Here is a 19,627-nt window from a genome sequence, read left to right on the forward strand (position 1 = left end):
ATGAGAACTCTCAGCATGGAGACGTGAATGTGTTATCAACTGCCCAACTTTTTTTTTTTTTTGGTAAGTCTCTGGCTACAATCATCAAGCTTTAAGAGCCGGGTGCTTGCTAAAAACAGATGTGGAGATACATAGATAGACGTGTGTTATCAGACGGCGATTCATCAGATTCCTGCAGCTGTTTTGTATTGGACTGAAAAGAAATGCTTAAAAGTGAGGCAAATAGTGCGTGGGTAAAAGTGTTTCCTGTCGTGTGTGTGTGTGGCACAGACTTTTTGTCAATTCAGTGCAGCATTGAACCTCAGATGTCTTCATTTGTATGAAGGTTACTAAAGAGATTCTGACATCATCTTATAATAATTGGAAGAAGTCAAATATGAGTGTATATACTGTACACAAATACATAGCAAGCTATGCTTGGGATGTAAAAATATGATTATTTCACAAAGTATATCCCCCCTCCACAACTAATGATGCACATTTCAGGTATTATTTTGATGTTTTCACTGTCCTGAGTCCAACTAAATGTTATTTTGTCCATATTTTATTCCACTGTTTTTTACTTTGCTTTGAAGGCAAGTAAAAGTCACTGTCTGGAAAATCAATTTAACAGCACTATTTCAAAATGAATGTTGAATTAGACTTTGGAAAAAAGGCTGAGACCAATTAAAAGTGTCTGAGTGCAAAAACAAAAAAAAACAAAAACAAAAAAACCTTCGCTTTAGTCTTTTGTCAGACAAGGAACCATCAAGTAGGAGTTCTTCGTTCTATATGAGACGTCAGAATCTCCTGATTTCTCCCAACCAATCAGCAATGAAGAATGGTAATTTAGGAATAGAATGAGCAATATTTTTGAAATTTGTTTTATTCATTCATTTTTTACCGTTTTTGGTATGCCCAGTAATTTAAGGTTTAAGGTGTACCCTGCCTCTCCTTAATGAGGACAAGCGGTACAGAAAATGAATGAATCAAATGCATGAATGGATGGTATGTTCTGCGTACTAAGTACCTTATGGAGGAGATGCAAGTTCACTCTAAATGGTTAAATTAACCATAACAAGGAAGATAAACGAGCTTTCTGCAATCATTTACCTCAAATGGCATGATTAGTCATTCCTGTCCAAGATTTCGATCTATTTATGTACTAAATCTGATGTTGTGAAAATATCCAAACCACACATGGATGACACAAGTCTTAATCACCCTGTAAATCACCTCCTACATCCAGAAGCTGCACTAAGTTCTTATGTCAGCTTGTGTTAGCACGCTATTCATTTCTCAATATGCACTCTTCATTGGAAAAATGGATGTGTTTAAAACTTACACAGTTGTCCTCAGAGCCGCAGGCGATGAATCGACCACACGGGGAAATGGCGGAAGAGCAGGAATGGCAGCGGTTGATGTGGTTTTCATAACGCCGCACGCACCTGAAGACAAAATGCATACAATGGTGAGGAACACCCATGCAATTCCAACTGCTTATGTTGTTTTGTTTACGCAGACATGGAGCAAACGGCACTCTTATTTTGAAGGATGGTCACGGAAGTATTGAGTATTTGCAGCTAAGACGAGCAACGTTCAAAAGTAAACGTGCTGCTCGTATTTTTTTTCTTAGAAACAGCATGTCATCATGTATTGTATTGTAAAATCTTCCTTACATTAAAGCCTAAAACACAACATGGTGAAAATATACTCATCCAAGCCCGAGTCGTGCACACACAACCACACAAGTCAACCTTGCTAGCTTCCATTTATGCTCTGGAAGAGGAGTTTTAGATAACTTTTGCCGGCATTTCAACCTGTGTAGGTCAAGAGGGGATTATTTAGTATTTAGAATGATTTTGTGCCACAATTGAGCGGTCTGCGTTTTATCATTTCTGCCGGTATAAGTCATTTTCTCAGAATTTGAAGAATCTATACGGTAGATAAAAAATATCAGCCAACCCTATAAATAACTCACCATGGGGCCAAGGAAAAATACAAGTACTTTTTATTGTTTTCTGAAATGAAAACTATAATTATCCTCAATGGAATGTATTGCTAATATTTTTGGTTTTTTTTATAAAGGGTGCACAAGTTTTTTCAGTTATTGTCTGACCTTTTGGAAAAAAAGTAACAAAACCTGAAGAACTTCTGTAAAACGCATACACATGCACACGTGTGCAGATATCGGGGTCATCTGCTTCTGGTGGGATCAAATGCATACATTTAAAGCCCAAGTGCTGGTCTCTTCATTAAGGTGCGCTAGCTAAGAGCTGCATGGCCATTTTTTTTTTAACATTTCACAAACATCTAAATCCGTGAAGAAGACGAAGAAGTTGAGTATGGCTGAAGTAAAAGACAAGAGTGAGGAGGTAGAAAATGACTAATGGCCGCCTTTCGCCCCACACTGGGCTCTTTGGTTTGCTTTGCAACAGCATGAAATGTCTTTACGATGCCACTGACAGCTGAGCAAAGAGCTGAGCAAAGGTCTCCATATGAGCTGAAATGTTGGCAGATCCAAGCCTTAACAGGATCTGGTGAGAAAATGGCTTTGACATTCGTGTCCGAGTCATCCAAGCGAGCTAAAAGTAGGTCAGAGGCATCGTTCCTGTTAGAAAGTTTGCATGAGTTGGGGGGGGGAAAGGGGGGCAGGAAAAAAAAAACCCACAAGCTGACACATATTTTTAAGAGGTGAATGCCAAGTTTTTTGAAGATTAGAGTGTCGAATTGTTGTTGAAAATGTGTCAAAGAACTCAACTGTGGCGAGTTGTGTCATGTTAGTACATCTTAGGTCAAGGGTCACAGTCCCCGTCTCGTTCTTGTAAATGGAACTTCCATGGAATGCATTGAGGAAATCTCTTTTCATGTCAGCATCTCTCTCTGCTCTGTGTTTTCTCATTCTCACCATGGGAACAGTTGATATCACACAGTTTGATGACAAAGTGGACCAATTACCTCAGGTCAAAGGTCAATTTCACACTTAATTTGTAATCTTCAGCAGAAATAAGAGTGTCGCAATCACTTTTTCAAGACGTATGATCTAATGATGGACTTCATGTACACTATTTTCATGTCAGCTAACAATAATTATACGTTCGATATTGGCTTTCTCACCGATATCCGATATCGTCCAGCAAGTCATTACTGATACTGATATAGGCAGGTGCGCTATCATCAAGTAGTAGTAGTATCTGACATCCCCCAATAACGCAATGTGATTCAGGAGTTGGAAAAAAAACATGATAAATGTCTACAGATGCGGAACGGAACATCAAATTCATTTAGACCGGGGTGTCCAAACTTTTGTCACCAATTGCTGCATTAAAAAAACATAATGTCTTTATCTTTTGTCTATAATGCAATCTAGGTCAATACATTCTAATCAGTTAGTTGAACTTGTGACAAAGATGATGGTATTAGGTGAAAACTGAACTTCTTGTAGCTTAGTTTTTTAGAGTGGCTTTAATGACTTTAATGACTGAAAAACTGCTCGTTAACCCATCAAGGGGCCAGAGAAAGTTGTTGCTAGTGAAAGCAATTTGATAAAGAATAGAAACACTAACGAATCAAAGTACAAAGATGGCATCCTCTCCCTTCCTCCCTCCAAATCCAGCACCGCTTTTGCCAACAAGAATCTTCCATAAAGGTAAAAATGATGTCAAAACTATAATCACTCTCTATAAAATCTATTTGTTGGTATTTTTGGTGTGTCTGTAATGGAGTAATTGGATTTACATTATTATCTATGCAAAAAATGGCTTTGGTGTTCGTACATTGTAGTTTCTTTTGGTCATTATTTACATATAGTTGGCTATGGAGGTCCAACCTAATCTCACTTGACAAAGCTGTAAAAAAAGAACCAACACAACAAAAAACAGGATTTAAGGGTCTCTCTAGGAACACTGACTGACTATCACCGTCCACTAATGTGCTGGCATGAGTTCTGGCATCCCAGTTAGCAAAAGGTAATTTCCCAGCACTGAGACCCAGTTACCTTCAAATGGAGAAAACAGACATTTACAGATGAAAATGTGAATTACAGTGACATATTATAGCGGTGACAACATGTCAAGTACTTGGCAGCTACTAAAATCTGATCAGATGGGAAAAACAGAGCAGAGCAGCGGCACTGTTGGGAGGAAAGTCGAAAATCAAAATCATTCTTTAGTCTTCGACCTCACTGAATTGCTTTCCCATTTGGGAAGAGAACATGGCTAACGTTTACTATTCATATGTTGGGTGTAATATGTGATTGACCTCAATTATTAATATTGGAGCATACGATTCGTGAAAACTGTGAAAAAGTGTCCACCTGCCATCACAACACTGACAATAGACTAACTAGTTGGCGCAAAAACACTGCTCACTTTTTCTAGGTCAGAATGTGGAAGAAATGTTTTGACTGAAGGAGGAGATGCTTGGCTTGGAGTCCCCCCTACACACACACGCACACACACACACAGTTGGTGTTGTGTGAGTGATGACTGTGCGGTATTTGACTAACAGACTGCACTGGAGGGTCTGATCCTCCTGAGCGGCGGGCCAAAGGATTCTGAGTATTCAGTGTCAGGTATCGAGGTAATTGGCAGGCTACTGTAATACATTGCTGCAGTTTAAATTATGCAAACAAACATCCATCCCTCCATCTTCTTCAGCTTATCGGGGTCATGGGGTCAGCAGTCTCAGTAGGGAAATCCAGACTTCCTGGTCTCGGGCAAACTCTTCCAGTTCCACCGGGAGGACACCAAGAGACATAATCCCTCCAGCACGTCCTGGGTCTGCCCAGGGGCATATCTGGACTCGATGCCCGAGCCACCTCAACTGGCTTCTCTCAATGTGAAGGAGCAGCGGCTCTCTTGGGGTGAGTCCAACCGCATCATTCCAGCTGTAATCCGCAATCTCATTCTTTTGGTCAGGACCCAAATCTCAAGACCACAGGTGAGGCTGTGAGCATCGATCGACTGGTAAATTGAGAGAGTTGCCATCCGGCTCAGCTCTTTCTTCGCTTCAATGGTTTGGTACCAGGTCTGCAGCAATGCAGTCACTGTGCTGATCCGCCTGACAACCTCACGCTTCGACCTTCCCTCACTTGTTAACGAGACCCCGAGAACCATGGCCTCAGATTTGGAGGACCTGCGAACCTCTCCAGTAAATGCTGAAGGTCACACCTCGATAAGGCCATCAGGACCACATGATCTGCAAATAGCAGATCCTAAGGCCCCTAGACTGGACTCCCTCAACGCCTTGGCTGCACCTAGAAATTCTGTCCATGAAAATTATGAACAGAATCTGTGACAAAGGGCAGCCTTGGTGGTTGTTGGGTTGTTGGGACACGGAACTATGTGAGACCAAAAAACCCTGAATGGATAATTATTTGAGTGATTTGTTGTTTCAACTGGCAACATGTTAATGCTCACTGATGCAGTGACTAGATTCTCATTTCCCAACCATCAACAACCGTGTCAAAAACAACTGAGGAGATTGCTGAATTGCCTCTAAAATTGGGTTAAGAAGTGTCAAATGAATTATTCAGTAGCGGTAAACCATAATTGTGTGGGAAGATGCGTGGTTGGAAAACCATCTTGAGAGCCCATTTCAATGTTTGGTGAGATCAGATGGTACAACATCAACAGCTATGTTTAATAGAAGAAAGTAAGACCATAATGCAAAGAGAACTCAGGGGGTTTTGTTCTAAACTGCTGTGTGGCCTTAAGAAAACATCTTATGACTGAGGCAAATTGGAAGAGAAAAGGTTCCATTTGTTAGGGACGATCGGACTCCGGAACGATTGAAAAGTGCCGTGTGGTCAGATTTGACCCTGTTCCAGAGTGATGGTGGACAAATCGGGACATAAAGAGCCGCAGTGCCCAGAGGATAAGACTGTGGTACAATTTGATGTACTTTAGTTGGTCAGCTGACTACTATCAACATTTGAGTATATTTCCAAATGTTCCTTTTGGAGGTTTTCTCCTTGTAGTTTGATACAATGCTAAATGCTAAATGGGATGTGAACTGAAAATAGGAGCAATAATGCACTCGACATTGTTCTATACTATAGAACAATGTCGAGTGCATTATTGCCCACTTTTAATGCAGTTCGGCGCAGGATCGGATATATGGATAGTCCGGTTATATCGGTATTTTTTCCGACTCCCGAGAATATCGATATAACGAGACTTTACTGTACAGCATCCTTTACTATCCACGTGTGAGTATCAAGATGACTCGCTTACAGTCAAGCATACTAACGTCATTTTCTGGGGCTGCATGAGCGTTGTTGACACTGATGAATTCCATACTCAAAAGGATTAACGCAGTGGCAGATGACAATGGTACTTACACTAAATAATGACACTGTGCTTTCAGTTATTTTAATCTACATATAGCTATACAAACTGTAGGTCTGTAGGTCTTTCATCTCTGTCCATGGCATGGATGCTTCATCATTTGGAACGTAAAAAGAAGAACTATAAAATGTTTAAAAAAAGCGGTTCCATGTGCTTAATCTTTGTGGGATTTATCTTCTGAGAGAAGCATGGTGACAATTCCCAAAACCAGAAGTTTGAAAGCAGGCCCAAATATTTATTCAATAGCATTAAGGTTTTAAGTAAATTTGGAATGAGGATTTAAACAAAGAGGCTGTTTCAGACTTGAAGGAATGAATTAGTCAGGAATTCCTTCAACTGGGCCAAAGACAATATTTTTAACAATCCCCTTTGTATTAATCTACACATAAAAGATGAAAAAAGCAATTCTGGCTACATACAGCGCTTTGACACGACATCTAATCAAATGAGGAAACTTTAAAAGAGAGGATATTTATGTTATATTTGGGGAGAAGTAAACACATAAAAATGTTTGGTTGTTTGATATGGTTAACATTTACAGCTTTGAACTTGTTTAACAAAAACATTTCAGCCAATAAACGCCCTGGTGGGAGTTAAAATGTCATGTTTGACTGTGCAGCAAATAATGTTTTATTGCTAAGTCATCATAGTAAATGTTTCCTGATGCTTGCCAAGTCTGTGCCACTCACTACATGGTAAAGTGTGTACATGAGGTCTTATTATTTTAAGCCATTTGTCTTTCTGTCGTACCCATCCATGATCCTCTGATTTTTGTTCGGCCCGAATAAAATGACTTTCATAACTGACTAGGATTAACTGTATAACCATACTCTGTATACAGTAAAGTCTCATTATATCGATATCGGTTATAACGAATTACTGCTTATTACGATACTATTTTCATTTCCCGGCAAATTTCTAGTCTTTTATGATATAATTTGTTCCGTTAGTACAATACCCGGTTATTATGATAATCCGGTTACTACGATGCCCTTTTCATCTCCCGCCAGCCAATTTGGTCTGCTTATATTGATACAAAAGCAGCTTAAATCAATCTTTGCTTAAGGATTTCAATACCAAAAAAGAACACGGTGAACGGCTGCTTCCAGTCAACTTTATTTTTCACACTTCCACCACCAGAGCACAGCACACACACCGATTCCCGCACTTCCTGGTTCACAGGTCATGCTCAACCCGCCCCACATAGCTGGCCAAACACATGCCTGTATAGAATCTATACACACAAGAGAAACCACGAACGCAGTTGGTTCTTCTGTTGCAGGCAAAGATTGATTTAAGCTGCTCGACATTGTTCTATACTATAGAACAATGTCGAGTGCATTATTGCCCACTTTTAATGCAGTTCGGCGCAGGATCGGATATATCGACAGTCCGGTTATATCGATATTTTTTCCGACTGCCGACAATATTGATATAACGAGACTTTACTGTACTTATTTTTAATGTAACACAAGTACTTGAAAATGCATTTCTTACTGTGTGTACTTCATTAAATACCGTCAACTATTCAATAGCAAAGAAAAGTTTTGCACAAACCGAAGTGTGCGAAGGTCCCACATCTTCACGCCATCCGTGACTGCACTGGTGAGGAAGAGGTTGTATGATTCCGGTGCCTGTGTGCTGAACATTGAGCCCTGTAAAATACACACAAATAAATATCAGGATAAGAATGACTGGAATAGAATGCGATGAAGCTTCTTAGCATATACAGTGTTGGGAAGTGCTTTTCCACGATACGTAGCCTGGATAAGCAAACGACATCCAAACACTTCATTCCACTTCGCACAACAGAGTGCAGTGAAGTGAAATTAAAGCCAATGGTAGTGAAGCAGGAATGTGAGATGCTTTCTTTTCAAAATAGTTTTCCACCCTCCATCTCCACCACAGCAAGATAGCACTCACTTCTACTCACTTCGAGTTTCCACAGCACACGCATGCACCTATTTCATATGACTTCTTTGCTAGCTTCTCAGATGATGCATAAACGTGTGTGTGAAATCGAGGGGGAGCGAAAGCGGCGGCGTGTTTTTTGTTTGGATTTCCATCAAGAGTGTGAGAACGGGAGTCTGAGACGGCATTTCCAGTTGAATTTTCCGAGAAGTCCTCAGCTCTTCTCTGATGAGTTCCAGGTGAATTTTTACAGGGGAGGTGATGGAAATGTTGCTTCGTAAGCTGCAGTTCCACACAGTCAACTAACTTGGACGCTCGAAAGCAAGTCTACGGAAGAAGGACATTATATGTGCAGTTCCAGGCTGGGGCTTTCCCTGCTATTGATTAGTGAACAAAATATGTGCAATGATTTCTGAATGACTGGGCTAATAAGTGTATTTTATTAATTTGCAAAGAATTCAAAATGTTTTGTTATTTACTGAATTTAAATTCCACATTTGTCATGTTCGATTATGTTTAAAAATGCCTATTTTTATTTCTTTCTCTTTTCAATAAAGATATTTTAAAATATAGGCCACACAGCTAGGAGACGTTGGTTCGATTCCCCACTCGGGCATCTCTGTGTGGAGTTTGCATGTTCTCCCTGTGAATGCGTGGGTACTCCGGTTTCCTCCCACATTCCAAAAACATGCTAGGTTAATTAGCCACTCCAAATTGTCCATAGGTATGAATGTGAGTGTGAATGGTTGTTTGTCTATATGTGCCCTGTGATTGGCTGGCCACCACTCCAGGGTGTACCCCAAGACAGCTGGGATAGGCTCCAGCATGGCCGCGCCCTCGTGGGGATAAGCGGTACAAAAAATGGATGGATGTATATTTTAGAGCTATAATTATAACACAATGACACCTGTGAAACACTGATATTTTCATATCATTCTGTCAGATGTCCATACAGCCAATGACTAGTGTCGACGCCAATTTTGACCAATCACATGCAACTTCAACAGTAAAAAAATGACAGCTACACTTCAAAGAGTAATTTCGTTCCCAACCAACACATCATTAACACTTGCATGCTCCTCTGGTATTAACGACCCAGTGCTTCAAAGACCGCTGGGCATGCATTGACGTAATAGCTCAGCTGAAACAACATGGCACATACAATGGATGGTGTGACAGTAAAGAGGCATGGGCGTGAAGTCAGCTGTGTGCATCACACTTGGATGGGTGCATGCATGGCCCGAGCAGCAGTTTATCCAACTAATCCAAAGTACGAGCACGCACGGGTCAACATGCAAAAGTCAGGAAAGTCAAAAGCGTGAGGGTCACTGGGTACACAACAGATTCACACTAATCTGAAATATTCTGTCAAGTTTTCCTAAAACTTGACCCCCTCCATATCTCACAGACCTCCTCCATCCACACAATCCTCAGACTCCAACCTCCTGGCACTCCTCTGTAAGACCATCGCTGCCCCCACCCTCTGGAACTCTTTGCCCCATTCACTCCGTGCTTGCCCTGACCTTCCCACCTTCAAAAAACAACTAAAAAGCCACCTCTTTAAATCTGTTTTTAATGTCTAACTTTTTATATCTGACTGCTGTGCCCCGCCCCTCCCCGCTTTTACTCATGTTTTAACTGTGTATTAGCGAATTAATGTTGTATTTGTATGTATCTTTTACTCTGTTTACTTGTTTTTATTCAACTCCATTTTTCTGTAAAGTGTCTGAGTATTTTGAAAAGCGCTATACAAATAAAATGTATTATTATTATTATTATTATTAAAGGATCAGTATGAATACCCCCACCCAGAAGAGAAAACCTACTGCAATATGTAAAAAGCTTCCTCCATTGTATGCAAATCATCAAAATAAATGGCCAATTGTAACTCATCGCTGACATTTATACTTTTCATGATGAGTGACGCAGAATTCTTCTTCGGCGCACAATAATGGCTGTGGATGTGGGCCCACGCTGTCAACTTGTTAGACAACAGCAAATTAGGCCCACACTGGTCCAAGACAGTGATGTGGGAGTAAGGCTGCAAACCCAAATTGCATCATGGAACAGCATCGGTCCAAGGCCATCATCTTGCGTATAATCTCCCCCTGCCATCTCGAATGGCACTTCTAACGCCAATACACCACAGGTTCCAATACACAGCCAGATGGATGATAATGACCACTTTTAAGCCACCGGCTTCATTCACACCACAAGCTAACACGTTTACTCGCTCACACATAATGTGCTCCTTATGCAACCCTCATAACGCTCACTATGAAGTCTTATGCAACAGTAACATCTGCCAAATATCCCATCCTTCACTATGAAGATGACGCTTATGCTACCCCCCGATGCCAAAAACTCATTTTCCTCTGTGTGGATCTGAGTCAGATACTGGTTAGTTTAGCCTCTTTCCGATCGCAAAGTTTACATACACTTTAGTAAAACTACTACTAAATATTGTGATTGACCATATGGAGATAAATCCTGTTTGTTAGTTTAAATGAACTTCATGGTTTAAACAGTGGAAAGAGCGGAACATAAATTTGGGAAAGGAGATTAAATGTGTCATAATAGGAGCGTGTACTTGTGTATAAATGTGAGAAGCTGGGTCTTCTATTGTAACTTTAGGTCCATGAATAATGAATAATTATAATGAATAATTGTTTTCTATGCATCTTGGCCTCGCCTCCACACGCAAACAAAATTTAAACTTAAAAAAATGAACTTTTGGAACACTCTGGCTTCAGCGTATGCGTATTGCGACAGATGATGTGACAATTTAATGTGTGCATTTTCAGTTTAATGTTTTTCTTGACATGTTTTTCTTCTTTCTCATTTTCTTGACAAAATGTGAAATGGAACTACTGACAAGCGACGCTGCTTAGCTAGCAATCCACATGTGTCTTCTCCTGTGAATCGCCATGTTTGTTACGGTTCGTCTACGGATATGACATGGGATGACATTCAAATTAAAATTGCCTTAACAGGACCTCCTTTACTTTGATATGTGAATGCATATTCATGTGGACAGAACTATAGTAATATAGTATATAGAAATATCATGGCCTGAATTTGCATTGTTACAAATTGCAATGATATTTTAAACCAATTATTAGTCTTGAAACGCTTTTGCAAACAAAATGAACAGTTTTTGAAATTAAACTGATATATGTAGATGGGTCATTACAGTAATCCAAAAGGCTTTGATACAAAGCAGAATGGGGGTTTATTTACAAAGTAGCTTGATCTTGTGTGTCATCCAAATTTTACAACTCTTCGAGTCAAAAAGTTTGCCCCCCAGTGTGCTATCCGGCTAATGATCCCATCAAACACAATATATGATATGATGTTCTCTCTTACACATTTGACAATACTGTAAGAATGCCACTTTCACATAATTGGCATCTTTATTTTAGAATGTAAGATTAATGTCTATATCAACAAACATTAACCGTAGAATCTAATTGCATCGAATCGTATTGAACCATTCAGTTTTTAAAATATAGCACTTTGATGAATTGTATCATAACCTGTGTATCTAGATTCAAATCAAATGGTCTACCAAAGAGATTTACGTCCCTGGTGTGCAGGAGCCTTAACTCTTACTATGGACAACATAAGACATGCATGACTGGAACATTTGGACATGCTCACCTTGTTCTGTGTTATGCAGTGGACGGCTCTACTGTGAGCGTCAGGCAGTTCTGCAGCCACTCTACCTGCGTTCATGTCAAATACTTGAATGGACCGATCAGAGGCACACGCCAGAACAATGTCTGAGCCAAGAAAGTTATGGAATTTATTTTGTGCAAACTAGAAGCAAGACAAGCGTGAAATGAAGTTGAAATTTAGGGGAATCTTTTTTTAAAAAGATAGTTGAGATCTGTATCATGCTGTGCTTATGCATGTCGGGGAGATCATCAAGACAGGTAAAAGTATGCCGGTGGTCCATAAGGAATTATAATGTAGGCATTCACCAGTAAAACCAGAAAACAAGCTTCGGTGGGTGAGCAGATTGATTTGTTAACTAAAACATTTCATTCTGCAATGAAGTCTGCGCAAAACAACAATAGGCAGTAAAAAGGATACGGGAGAAGAAATCATTGATAGCAGACAAGTCTGTGATATCTGCTCCAGAGGACGTTGAAAAGCGTTTTGCCAATTTGACAAAACTCCGATGCTCGTATCTGAAAAGAAACAAGTTGAAGCAGATATTGAATCAATTACGGTACCTGGTTCCTGCAAAATATAACTTAAAAAGTTTAAATATAGGTAAAAAGTAGGTTTTACATGGCATTACTGTAATGCCTCGCCTCTTCACGCTTTGAATTTTCTGGCTTAATTTTGTAAAGTTTTTTCAAAACTATATGAATAAATCTTGCTATTTCTTGGTTCAGTATGGCCTATGAGTATTAGCAGTACTATAATAGTAATATTAGTACTATTAGTCAAGAAATATGTATATTTAATCAAATGTTACATATTTTTTGCAGTTTCAAGTATAAAAATGGCACTAAAATACAAATAGTGTGGTGCTTTGGTTATGTCATGAATCCGTTCCAGAAGGTCCAACTCAAACCAAAATGGACTCTAACCAAAGCAAATTTTCCCAAATCCAATTCATCCGTTCCAGACACCCAAAAATGTTAACACAAAACAGATTTTATAAACAATATTTATAGTTTTACATGCAGAAAGTGATGCTAAAATAAGCACTTTTACCTTTTGATATCATCGTGTGTTACGTCCACATGGTACAAATACAAGTGCAGTGAATCTCCGGATGCCATGAGCAAAAACTTGTCCAGGTAATAAAACTGGGCACCTTTGATAGGTTTCGAGAACATTTGTTTTCTCTGAAAGAAAAAAACAAATAGCAGACAAAGCCATTATCTCAAAATATTCATTCATTTTCTACCGCTTATCCTCACTAGGGTCACGGGGGTGCTGGAGCCTATCCCAGCTGTCTTGTGGCGAGAGGCGGGGTACACCCTGGACTGGTCAGCCAATCACAGGGCACATATAGACAAACAACCATTCACACTCACATTCATACCTATGGACAATTTGGAGTGGCCAATGTTTTTGCATTGTTTTTGGAATGTGGGAGGAAACCGGAGTACTCGGAGAAAACGCACGCATGCACGGGGAGAACATGCAAACTCCACACAGAGATGTCCTAGCTCAAAATATACTCATCAATAAAAAGAACAGCCAAAAACAACACTTTGAATAAAGCTTGTGTGAAATATCTTCCACTGCACTTTCATTTCCTTTGGGAATTAGCAATTGGCTCGGTTGATTTTGTTCAAATACCTGACATGTAGAGTAACGTTTTACTCCTGGTCTGTGCTAAACCAGTAAAAAGCTGTGGCATATTATAGATAGAACATATACAATAAATCAGAAATGTTTGCTTAATTTAAAAACATCTGCATTGACTCTCTCGATATTAACATAATAACCATGAGAGCTTCTGAGAAAAGCAAATGACAGCAAAATACATCCATCCATTTTTACTGCCATTTATCTGTTGTGTCATCAATCTTTGACATCATGGCAACTGTGGAATAAAGTATTTTCCACAATGTCGGAAAAAAAGATCTGTTTGTGTCTATAGCAGTGGTGCTCAATTATGATCTGTCGTGTCCCAGAATTTTATTCACACCCCCTCTGGATTTGAAATACTATTGCGAACCTGATCATGTTTACTTATTTATGCGTCCTGTGTGACTTTCTGGCAGTAGTGTCCTTCAAGGATGAACGTGGTTCCTCCCATATTATGATTCACACTAAAATAATAATCAGTCTTTGATATTTTGTACAACCTGTTGGAATATCCATACATACGTATATATATATATATACATATATTTTTTTTCCAAGTGCTCTGACCATTTTTGTGAAGTTATATGCACAAATGGTCCTATCTCACAATGTTTAAAAATCCTTAAAAAAAATCCTGGATCCTGATTACGATTCGCATCACACCCAAAATTTAATCAGTTGTTCCATATCCCATTTCCGACCATTCCTGAAAAAGAGGAAGCAAGAGAATTTTCAAATTGGCGTGAGCTGGTGTAGTGTGCGCTGGTGCCTCGATACAGAAGCATCATCCGGGTTTCACAGAAACAACTCAAAACTGAAAGCAACAAAATGCATACTTAGACAGCCAGGGGCTTCTGAAACAAAAAATCACAACGTGCCTCCAGGGGAGCTGCTCTGACCACATTTTTATTTTGGGAGAGTATTTGAGGGTCAAAATCCGTGCCCAAAGTATGAAAAATTCCAACATGTTGGCAGGTCTGCAGTAACGTTCCAAGTCTCCCCTGCCCTCCTGTGACAGCTGAATGTGCTCCCCTGGGGGTCCAACCCACTATTTGGGAAGCTCTGATCTCTAGTTACGCTTTCTTTACCTTCAGACGAGTATTCAGGGCCAAAGTGTGCCAGCATCAAGTGAGTAGTCACTTCAGAGCAATGGCAGATGAACAAGTGTGAACATAAGACATTTACCATAACGACAGCAGGCTCTGGGATGTCATGAGTCCAGAGTCGCAAAGTCTGGTCGTGCGATGCACTTAACCAACAGTGTCTGTTGAGGCTCCAGCTCACGCTGCTCACTGGCTTGTCGTGTCCTGCACATAAAGAGAGCCTTTCATAATCACCTGGAAATACAGAGTGTGGTTGCAACATTTACTTTTATGAAACATGTGCAGAGTGAGGGCCACGGCATCCTTGCGGCTCCTTGTATCTCTGCTGCCCCCTTTTGGTGTGTTTGGTATAAGATGACGTTTGAACAACAACACCAACTTTATCTACAGTTTTCCAAGCTATATTTGAAAATCAGTGAGGTGTTTCATCTGAAACCAAAGTTCCACGTTGAAGTATGCAATTCAGAGTAGTTTTTCCTTTAAAAAAAAACAAAAAAAAACAATCCAAGCAACATTAATATCATTTAAAAACATTACAACTTGGAAATGTGTGACTTCTTTGTGACTCAACAGAGGTACCTGGGTTTTTGTTACTAATTCATTCCAAAAGGTTCCTCGAAAACCGAAGCGCATGAAAACCGAGGCTTTTTTTTGCTAAAGAAATCATGTAAATCCAAATAATCGGTTCCAGACACCCACAAATATATTTTATATAGAATAATTATAGTTTTACATGCACAAAGCAATGTGAAATAATTATAAATGATGAATGGTTGGACCTCGTTGATGCCAGCTTCCCATATACACCCTGGCAAGCTCGAATTGAGTAGTGTCGTGGTTGTGGTTTGGTAACTTATATGCGTAGAGTTTACATTGAATGCTTCATTATACAATTTATAATTCCAAATGACCGAAAAAGAGTCGTAAGAAGCAGAACTAAGGAGTATGAAGAGGCAGAGCTTCATCTTCTTTATCAAAGTGTTGGCACTTGCAATTTTCTGGGCCCCATGCTCAGTTATTTATCAGTTGGCATCAATTAAAAAAAGCATGCACAAAGAGTCAGCAATGTATAGGGTGCTTTGTTTGAGCACTCAATTTCACGTAACGATACCGTACAGAGAAAACACTTTATAAAATGTGGGATATTGTGCAAAAAGTGAGAGTGAACAGAAAAACCGGGGCATTCAAAAACCGAGGCAGTGTACGAAACTGAAGCAAATTTTGTTTTTTCATCAAAAACCGAATCGTGTGAAAACTGAGATTTGTCTGTAAACAACACTGTTACCTAACATGCGTTCTTTTGTAAAGCAGCACGTTGCAATGCTAGGGCACGGGTAGGTGATGAGTACATGCTCATGTACCTGTATACACAGCTGGATTGCCGGTAAGGGAAGACTTGTACAACAACACTGAGTTGTCGCCGAGACCGCACAGGATTTGCTTTCCATCACCTGAGAAATGTACAAGACACAAAATCAAAGAAATTGTTCATTATTTATCACAGACTTGAAATGAAGAGCGTATAAAAAGTAAATATGCTGGTCAGTATTGCATAATGTTACCTGAATACTGGAGGCAATACATTGGCTTGTTCGTAATACTCAGATTGGCACGAAGAACTGTCGGTGCAGCGGTGTCTTCTGGGTAATCTTTGAGGAGTAAACCCCTCATGGCAAAAGAAAAGTTTATTAAAAGTCACATTAAAAACATGTTTTTCTTTGTTAAAGGGGACCTATTATGCTTTTTCCACTTTTCCGACCTATAAATGTAGTTCAAATGTTGTATTCTTAGTTTCAGATAATGACGTTTGCGCATTTGGAAGTGAGCCCTGAAAGAAGTTTGGGATAGCTCAAAACGCTCAATTACAGAAAGCGTGGTAAAACTGCCACTTTGTGACGTCACAGAGTAGCGGACATCCTTATATGGGCATGGCTGTAAGACAGATAAGCTCTCTCGGGCTGTGGGTGGAATATATTAAAACAGACCGCTTTTGCGGGAAGCACGAAATCCAAGGAAATACAGCTGGATAGGTGCAGATTTTGGAAGATCTAGAAAGCTTTCTGTGCTGGTTATCGTGTGCGGCTCCACTATTAGCATCCACAACTCGATACACAGGGCCGAAAAATGAGGTATAGGTCCCCTTTAAGATTTCTACACATTATATAATAAAGCTCTTACTTTTTCTTCTTGGTCTTCATAGAGGACTGATTTTTTTGTGCACTTGTTTTACACGAAAACATTTGCTTCCTGTAAAAAAAAAAAAAATTACTAAAACTTAAAAGATAATTCTATTCTTTCTATTTAAGAAATAAACTTTAAAAGTTTATGGACCGTCTGAGGATGTGGATTGTGCTGCCACATTGCCATCTTTGTAAACGATGACATCTTCAGTCAAGTTGTTGTGTCAGTTTTGAGTCGGACATTCTGAAACAGATTAATGACGCTAACCAAGGTTCTACTGTATTTCTAAAATACAACTTTCCTCATACGTTTTAACTTACTGTCATTGTAGTCTTATGGTTGTGTAATAGATTCTGTTCCTACTGTGCTGCTGTAAAGTAGTAGCAAAATGCTGGATGCCACTACAAACGGGCTAAGTAATACAATGTGGATTTGCATGCACGCAATTTCCTTTGCGCATGTTGGTTGCACAGTCAGGAGGTCGGGAAGATCTGGATTTGACTCTTTTGGGGATCTTTTTGTGGAGTCTGCATGTTCTCCCTGTGCGTGCATTGGTTTTCTCCGGGTACTCCGGTTTCCTCCCACATTCCAAAATGCATGTATGACTGGAAATTGTCCATTGGTATGAATGTGAGCGTGTGTCTACCTTGGGGAGCTGGTGTATCCAGATGATTTGACATTTGAGTGGAAAACAAGTGGCTGTTCCTTTATTCCACCTGTGGAAAATTGATCAAAATTAAGATTTTGTTACAGTTGAAGTCCTCTAAAGCACGGAAAAAAACATTTTGTTTTCTGTCCTAATTTGGCTTGATTACTACATTTGTTTATAATCTCATGCTCTCCTATTGAGTCGTTTGTCATTTCCTATGCCACTACACCTCCGCAAACTTACTGATTCTGTGTGAAAGTGTAATTACCCTTTTGTAGGAAATCATTAAGACAGAAGTGCTGCGTTGACAGTAGCAGGGTTTCATAAATTCACCAGTTTATATACAAGAAACCACTCATCCAGAAAGCATTAATTACTTCAACCACAAATTGAAGGGTGGGGCTTTTGCTCCTTGTTAGCCGTCAGTCTGTTTCCATATTACAATCAGCTCATTATTCCCAAAGTCATTAAACATACTCAGCTTTCCACATGCCAAATTCAGGAATACAAAAAAAACATCACTTCATCCCCATACAGTATTTCAGGGGCTTTGAATATGATAAATTCCAGTGGGGAACCATAGGCTTCTTTTAATAAAATACTCCATAAATAAAAGGTGTGCATGCGCCTCCTCTTGGTTTATAAGCTCGGATTCCGCATCCTCTTTCCTGACTATGCCTATGCCTGTTTCGATTGATCAGGGGTCCACGGTCCACGGCCTCTCACCCCATCACCCCCCTCTCACACTGCTCAAACTTGAGACCCCCCCAGGTCACGTACATATCTAACATGTATATATATATATATATATAGATATATATAGGGCTGGCCACCATTCCAGGGTGGACCCCGCCTCACGTCCGAAGACAGCTGGGATAGGCTCCAGCACCCCCGCGACCCTCGTGAGGAAAAAAGGGTAGAAAATGAATGAATGAATAAAAAAATATATATATATATATAGAGAGAGATCGATCGTTATGGAATATAATCAACCACAAAAAAAAGCATGATTTATTAATACATTTTCTAAAAAAGACTGAAGAAGCGACATCCAAGCCGTGCGAAGGACAATCTGGGATTTTTAAGACAAGATAATGATTGATTTAACATTAAGATTTGTGGACATGTGGAATTGTGATAAATTGTATGCATGTTCAAAGTGAATTAAACCATAACCATCTCTGTATACTATTTTTTTCTCCAAATTACATCAATAAAGTCCAAGAAAAATCTGTGATTGGCTGGCGACCAATCCGGGGTGTACCGCGCCTCTCGCCCGAAGACAGCTGGGATAGGCTCCAGCACCGCTGTGACCCTTGTGAGAATAAGCGGTAGAAAATGAATGAATGAATGAATGAAAGTCGAAGAAAAATACCAGAAAATAGTCAATTCTACAAAAAACAGGATCAATTATTGCATGTAGTCTATAATGTACAATGTTCCTGCAGGAAAAATATTTAAGTGAAATAAGAAATGAATGACAACCACAGACTAAAAGTAATGAGTCAACCTTATCATGGTTTGGAGGGGCCTTCCTGTTTACGATGACAGAGTGCCTTGTCACGTCCATCTGCATGCAGCTCTTTTAGGCTACTGCAGACTCGTTCCAGATTTACAATGGAAGAATGTTTTCTTTTCCAAGAGCCTGAGAGGTTTATGGTTCAGGATTCTGCTGATATACTTACTAAGACTGACACAAGTCCGTAAATGCTTGTAGCATTCGGTGTGACATAGCAGTCGTGCAGCATATCTCCTGCACGGTCTGGCAACAGCAGCTCCCCTCCATGCAGCTGTGAGGAGTCAGGATAATATTGCCCTTCCCGCTGCTACCTCTCTGTGAGAGCAATGTGCAAACCACAGAGAACCGCAGACCCCCTGGAGAATAGAACCAAGCTGCCAAGGCCTAATGATACACCAGAGTCACAAAGAGGCTTACTTGACCATGGAAGCCATGACTGCATGAAACAAACCCTCCAACTTGGATAATAAGTACCAACATATTGTTTGAAATGTGTCCGTGTCTGCTATTACATTTCAAGTACCAGTTAAAGTGCTGAAAGTGCTCAAATTGAAGGGAGTCATTGCCACACCAACACCTCCTGGAGTGCAAAGGAAATAAT

General features: G+C 39.9%; 1 protein-coding gene across 1 annotated transcript in view; it reads right to left on the bottom strand.

The window, feature by feature from the left end:
* wdr27 (WD repeat domain 27) overlaps positions 1 to 19,627 on the bottom strand; it is a 38,299-nt gene that overhangs the window by 13,880 nt on the left and 4,792 nt on the right. The window contains exons 13-22 of the mRNA XM_058058315.2: positions 17,505 to 17,574; positions 16,856 to 16,924; positions 16,240 to 16,343; positions 16,039 to 16,128; positions 14,760 to 14,881; positions 12,969 to 13,102; positions 12,336 to 12,433; positions 11,901 to 12,022; positions 7,887 to 7,984; positions 1,325 to 1,427 (exon numbers count right to left, since the gene is read on the bottom strand). Coding sequence (XP_057914298.2) covers positions 1,325 to 1,427; positions 7,887 to 7,984; positions 11,901 to 12,022; positions 12,336 to 12,433; positions 12,969 to 13,102; positions 14,760 to 14,881; positions 16,039 to 16,128; positions 16,240 to 16,343; positions 16,856 to 16,924; positions 17,505 to 17,574 — 1,010 coding nt within the window. The remainder of the gene's footprint in view (positions 1 to 1,324; positions 1,428 to 7,886; positions 7,985 to 11,900; positions 12,023 to 12,335; positions 12,434 to 12,968; positions 13,103 to 14,759; positions 14,882 to 16,038; positions 16,129 to 16,239; positions 16,344 to 16,855; positions 16,925 to 17,504; positions 17,575 to 19,627) is intronic.

The sequence above is a fragment of the Doryrhamphus excisus genome, linkage group LG20 (genome assembly GCF_037039965.1).
Source record: "Doryrhamphus excisus strain RoL-2023G ecotype Guam linkage group LG20, RoL_Dexc_Guam_v1.1, whole genome shotgun sequence".
NCBI classification, from domain to species: domain Eukaryota; kingdom Metazoa; phylum Chordata; class Actinopteri; order Syngnathiformes; family Syngnathidae; genus Doryrhamphus; species Doryrhamphus excisus.